Raw genomic sequence first — 7168 nt, forward strand, 5'->3', positions numbered from 1 at the left:
TATATATATATATATATATATATATATATTATATATATATATTATAACTGAGCTTGATCCAAATAAGGATATATGTAGGTACTAAAATACTCAGATTGTAGAATATACAGAAATGTACTTTATATGAATTTCACTTCCATGTAACCAGATACCGTAGAATAAAAAATAAACACATATAATGCATACATTATATTACTGACACATGATACCTTTTCACATGCTACATATGTTCAGCATGACATCTCTTGTTACTAAACAATGTTACTCCACCAGCATGGTGCCAGATCAGTTATAGGGTCAAGAGTTCCAAATGCTTAAGCATAGAGATGAAAGTGCTCTTTAGATTATTATGCTTTAAAACAGTCTTATACAACCTACACTGTACTGTTACCTTCATCCTTAGCTAGACCCATAGTCCAATACAGCCTACTCTGTACTGTTACCTTCACGCTTATCTAGACTCACATTCCTATACAACCTACTCTGTACTGTTACCTTCATCCTTAGCTAGACCCACAGTCCTATACAGCCTACTCTGTTCTGTTACCTTCACCTTTAGCTCGACCTACAGTCCAATACAGCCTACTCTGTTCTGTTACCTTCACCCTTAGCTCGACCTACAGTCCTATACAACCTACTCTGTACTGTTACCTTCACCCTTAGCTCGACCTACAGTCCTATACAGCCTACTCTGTTCTGTTACCTTCACCCTTAGCTCGACCTACAGTCCTATACAACCTACTCTGTACTGTTACCTTCACCCTTAGCTCGACCTACAGTCCTATACAGCCTACTCTGTACTGTTACCTTCACCCTTAGCTCGACCTACAGTCCTATACAACCTACTCTGTACTGTTACCTTCACCATTAGCTAGACCCACAGTCCTATACAACCTACTCTGTATTGTTACTTTATCCTTAGATAGACCCACAGTCCTATACAACCTACTCTGTACTGTTACTTTATCCTTTGGTAGACCCACAGTCCTATACAACCTACTCTGTACTGTTACTTTATCCTTAGGTAGACCCATAGTCCTATACAGCCTACTCTGTACTTTTACTTTATCCTTAGGTAGACCCATAGTCCTATACAACCTACCTTGTATTGTTTCCTTCACCCCTAGCTGGACCCACAGTTGGCAGTAACTCGGGAAATGAAATGAATACCTAATATCTGGTAGAGGTTTGGTTTTAATGGACTGCTCCTGCCTGTTTCTAGATAGACTTTTATACAGAGGTGTTCTTCGGATCAAAGCTGAAACTTCATCCAACTCTAAAAACATGCACTAGCAGTCCAGTAAAGTCAAAGCTCTACCATATTTACACTGCTTAAATATCCCTAAAACAACACCTAATGTCCAGTTTTTGACCCTGAACACCAAGAATGCCAATAAATTTAAGAGTAAATACTCAATGTCCAGTTTTCTACCCTAAAAACTGTAACTCAATAGACTAAATATGTAATATATGTGATATAAATTTTGTTTTGAATGAAGATTAGCACAGGAAATAAGTAATAGGTTCCCAATGCTTAGTATAGTTTACCTTGGCACTGATAGGTTAAATACTAATTTCATATTTCCTAACAACTTATTTAAAAACAAATTGTACCTTCTAAACCCTCAACCAGGTTTTAATTGTAATCAATAAACAACTCTTACACAAATATGTAATTTTAAAAAATTTGAATTTTTGAAACTTTTCCTTAGAACTACAAAACTATTTCCAACTACACAATTTATGTTTTATATTCACTTTCTATGTATTTCAAAATTTTGATTAAATCCCCCACCCCCTTCAGATCAATTGCCAATAATTAAGTCATGAAAATCTCCTCAAAAAGGTAGTTTCTACTTGATTTGACTTGAATTAGTAAAAATTTTTACACCTGAAAAAATTACTATATTTTCTACTACAATTAGACCACTAATTTTATAACAATACACAAACTGACATACTGAGCTGTAACTACTTTAGCTGGAAGCAGTTTTGACACATGGCCTTTAGGATTTATTTTTAAAGAAAACAAACTGAAATCTTAAAGTAAAAAACAAAACAGACATTAACACTATGATGATATATTTTAGCTAGGATGGGAATAAACAGACCATGAAAAATGATAACATGCCAACATAAAAAGCCTTAGAAGTGTATAAACACTATAAATAATGGATTAAAACAATGAAAGCACATGGTGTTCAAATTAAAAACACTGACTGACATAATAAAGAGAGTAAATAAGATCATTAATTCAGACATTTAAGTTCTAGTAACACTGAAACACACTGAGGAAGGCAGTGGTGTTATAATCAGACAGTTAAGTTCTAGTAATACTGAAACACACTGAGGAAGACAGTGGTGTTATAATCAGGAAGTTAAGTTCTAGTAACACTGAAACACAGTGAGGAAGACAGTGGTGTTATAATCAGGCAGTTAAGTTCTAGTAACACTGAAACACGCACTGAGGGAAACAGTGGTGTTATAATCAGGCAGTTAAGTTCTAGTAACACTGAAACACGCACTGAGGGAAACAGTTGGTTATAATCAGGCAGTTAAGTTCTAGTAACACTGAAACACGCACTGAGGGAAACAGTTGGTTATAATCAGGCAGTTAAGTTCTAGTAACACTGAGACATGCACTGAGAAAGACAATGGTGTTATAATCAGGCAGTTAAGTTCTAGTAACACTGAAACACACACACTGAGGAAGACAGTGCTGTTATAATGATCACTGAAAAAATTAAATGTGGAAACAAGCAGCATAATACAAAAACTTACACTAAATAATTAGAAATACTCATAATATAGATGTAATATATATATATATATAATGTAAACTGAGCAAATAAATGAGCAAAATCTCACTAAGTTATAAATAAATGATAATGTAGTAATACAATGATATTTACTTGTTTAGGAATCTGTCCAAAATTATTAATAAAACCAATTGTGGCATTCTTTTTCAGTGGATCCTCAATGCTATAAATGTCTACATTTCCTTCATAGAAAAGGTGATGAAAGACATTCACAGCTTCCACTGCTGGCTGCCCTTGTTGTTTGTATCCAAAAATCAAATCAATCCATTCATGTAGGTGAGCACTAACATAGTCACTCTCTAAAGCCTGAAAAGCAATAGATACTGTGATTAAAACATGGCTTTTGTCAAATAAATATCCACACATACACATCTCATAAATAATGTAAGCTTATACCAGTTCCTCACTAGTTTAAAACACTATCAATATGTAAGAATGTTTACGTTACTCATGGTTTATGGTTTATTACGAATTTTGCTCAAAGCTACATGAGGGCTATCTGTGCTAGCCATCCCTAATTTAGCAGTGAAAAGACTAGAGGGAAGGCAGCTAGTCATCACCGCCCACCGACAACTGTTGGTCTACTCTTTTACCAACAAATAGTGGGATTGACTGTCACATTATAATGCTCCCACAGCTGAAAGGGTGAGCATGTTTGGTGTGACAAGGATTCAAATCCGTGACCCACAGATTGCAAGTTGAGCTCCCTAACCACCTGGCCATTCTTTTACCAATGAATAGTGGGATTGACCGTCACATTATAATGCTCCCACAGCTAAAAGGGCGAGCATGTTTGGTGTGACGGGGATTCGAACCGCAACCCACAGATTGCAAGTTGAGCTCCCTAACCACCTGGCCATGCCGGGCCCTTACATTACTGATCAGGTAATCTTGTTTGTTTGTAATTAAGCACAAAGCTACGCATTGGGCTATCTGTACTCTGCCCACCACGAGTATCGAAACTCGGATTCTAACGTTGTAAGTCCGCAGACATACCACTGTGCCACTGGGGGGCGATCGGGTAATGGAGAAAGAAGAAATCATATATATTTTTTCTGGAGGCCATACGACAAAGAAAGAAGATTTAACTATATTTAGTTCCTGAATCAAAAAATTAATGACTGAACTATTATTTCTCTTTCTCCAAAAAACTTACAGAAAATAAAATACTTGAATTATTACATTTTGGTTAGAATAAAATGAAGATGTTTCTAAGCTAGTGTTTTTTCCCAGGGAGCAAAAAAAAAATAAGCAAAAATAAAGTATAATAATGATATTAAATTACACAAGATCAGAAAGTTTGTTTGTTTGTTGAACTTTGCACAAAGCTACTCTAAGGCTATCTGTGCTAGCTGCCCTTAATTGTGAAGTAATAGACTAAAAGGAAGGCAACTAGTCAACAATACCCAATGCCAATTCTTGGGCTACTCTTTACCAACAAAAATTGGAATTAATCATCACATTATAATGCTCCCACAGCTGAAAGGGTGGGCATGTTCAGTGACGGGATTTGAACCCATGACCCGCAGATTGAGCATTGAGCACCCTAACCACAAAATTAGAAAACATGATTTTAATTAAAACATGAATAGATGTGAGGCTTCTTCTGATTGGACATTGTAGAACCAGAAAGAACATTCTAAAACTTGCATACATGACATTGTATAGGGTATGTATTTACAATAACTTATTACAAATATCACACAAAACTGAAAATAAATTATTCGTTTTACTTGAAACGTTCTAAAGAAGAACAATTAATTCAACAACATGACTGTACTCAGTGTATCCCATCATAAGTTGAAATACTTCTACTTTCCAGTCACTTAAAAGAGTCAACCAATTTGTAGATGGGCAGAATTATACGTTTTGTTTCTTATCCATTCAACTTCAAATATATAAGAGACAAGAGGCAGAATTAACATTAAAATTACATTAAATACTTTTTTTGTACCATGGTTCGTGTCGTACAGTACCAACAGATTACCTCAAGATCACAAAGAAGCCTCAGAACAAAAGTTAATATTATGTAAATTTGTTCCATTACTACATTCAGACATAATGCATCATGGTTCGTGTCGTACAGTACCAACAGATTACCTCAAGATCACAAAGAAGCCTCAGAACAAAAGTTAATATTATGTAAATTTGTTCAATTACTACATTCAGACATAATGCATCATGGTTTGTGTTGTATAGTACCATCAAATTACCTCAAGATCTCAAAGAAGCCTCAATATAGAGGTTAATATTATGGAAGGTTTCTCAGTTACTACACACAGACATAACACGGGTCTAGACTCGATAGTTTTGTTTTTTTTTTACTACTATGCTATATAGCTGGCTCATAACATAGTTTACAGATGGAGTAGCATTTCTTTGAGCAGATACTTCCAGAAAACAAGTTGTCTTGTGCATTTCAGAGCAACTTATAATCAGAATTTGACAGTAATAAATATCTTTCAAGGTGAAATTCAAAAATACTTGTCTTGTAGATGAAATAGTAACTTACTTCTTTTTCCCTCTTATCAGAACCCCTTTCATATGAAGAGCTGACAGACAAACATTTTGCTTTACATTCACTGTTTTACTATTTAAACCTCAAAACAAAAAAACAGAGGCAGTGCTTAGGGAAAATTAATTGGGAAACATCAAAACACGGTTATTTCTTTTTGTTATCTTTATCAAAACATGAACTATACTTGGACATTCACTATCATGCAAAAAAATAAAAGCGTGTCCAAACAAAAGCCGATTTTTTCATCTTTCTGTGGTTTTATTATACTGAAATATTTGGTCATCATAAGAGATATGCAGTCATATTAAGAAAACATTTTAATGTGCATGAGGGCTGATGACTGCTTCTAAAGTATACACAAAATGAGTATACGAACTTTCTTACAAAACAAAACATTTTCTACAGGTTTTGAGAAAATCTCAGAGCATTGCAAGTATGAGAGGCTATTTACTATTGTCCTAGCAGGATATGTTCTTAATAAAATCTCCATAAAAATGTAAACTTAAAGGTTTTCAAGGGAAAAATCAAAAGAATATTGTAATCCTACCTGTCTATGTACTCTGATGAATTCCCGGGAATCTCCTTTTGCCCAAGGTGGCAGGATAACATCATCAAGTTGTATACCATTTTGTTTGTAGCCTGTAGTGATATTGAGAGTAATTTAAATAAGTCACTTTAACAAGATTTTTACTTAGGTTTCTGATTATTTCACAAATATAAGCTACGTAAGTAATGTCTTTCTGTAAATTATCAGGTAAGACACTAGAATAAGTAAATAAATCAATTTCACATTATTTTTCCATGTACGAGTGATTTTCTTGCAATTTAAATTCAGAAAACATACCAGAAGTGCTAGTAATCCATTAATCAGACATAAAACATCTCATAAATACTAGTAATCCATTAATCAGACACACAAAACATACCAGAAATATTAGTAATCCATTAATCAGACACACAAAACATACTAGTGATCCTTTAATCAAACATAAAACATACCAGAAATACTAGTAATCCATCAATCAGACATAAAACATACCAGAAATACTAGTAATCCATCAATCAGACATAAAACATACCAGAAATACTAATAATCCATCAATCAGACACATAAAACATACCAGAAATACTAGTAATCCATTGGATTACTAGTATTTCTGGTATGTTTTATGTCTGATTAATAGATTACTAGTATTTCTGGTATGTTTTATGTGTCTGATTGATGGTTTACTAATATTTCTGGTATGTTTTATGTCTGATTAATGGATTACTAGTATTTCTGGTATGTTTTATGTCTGACTATTAATCAGACATAAAACATACCAGAAATACTAGTAATCCATTAATGAGACACACAAAACATACCAGAAACCTGTAATCCACTAACCATGAATATAGTAAATATACATACCAGAAACCAGTGATAACAAATTACACAGTAAAACATAAGAGAAATCACTAATCATACAAAAAAATTACCAGGCATAAATAATTCACTAACCACACCACAGAACACAAACCAGAAATTAGTACTTCACTAATCACACCACACAACACAAACCAGAAATGAGTACTTCACTAATCACACCACACAACACAAACCAGAAATGAGTACTTCACTAATCACACCACACAACACAAACCAGAAATGAGTACTTCACTAATCACACCACACAACACAAACCAGAAATGAGTACTTCACTAATCACACCACACAACACAAACCAGAAATGAGTACTTCACTAATCACACCACACAACACAAACCAGAAATAAGTACTTCACTAATCACACCACACAACACAAACCAGAAATAAGTACTCCACTAATCA

At 34.1% G+C, this 7168-nt stretch overlaps 1 protein-coding gene across 1 annotated transcript in view; it reads right to left on the reverse strand.

Moving 5' to 3' along the window:
• Positions 1-7168, reverse strand: part of LOC106466918 (WD repeat and FYVE domain-containing protein 3-like) — a gene marked incomplete at its 5' end in the record, with an annotated part of 23954 nt that overhangs the window by 5058 nt on the left and 11728 nt on the right. The window contains 2 exons of the mRNA XM_022394993.1: positions 2913-3125; positions 5885-5976. Coding sequence (XP_022250701.1) covers positions 2913-3125; positions 5885-5976 — 305 coding nt within the window. The remainder of the gene's footprint in view (positions 1-2912; positions 3126-5884; positions 5977-7168) is intronic.

Source organism: Limulus polyphemus, unplaced genomic scaffold, assembly GCF_000517525.1.
Source record: "Limulus polyphemus unplaced genomic scaffold, Limulus_polyphemus-2.1.2 Scaffold2423, whole genome shotgun sequence".
In the NCBI taxonomy this organism is placed as follows: Eukaryota; Metazoa; Arthropoda; class Merostomata; order Xiphosura; family Limulidae; genus Limulus; species Limulus polyphemus.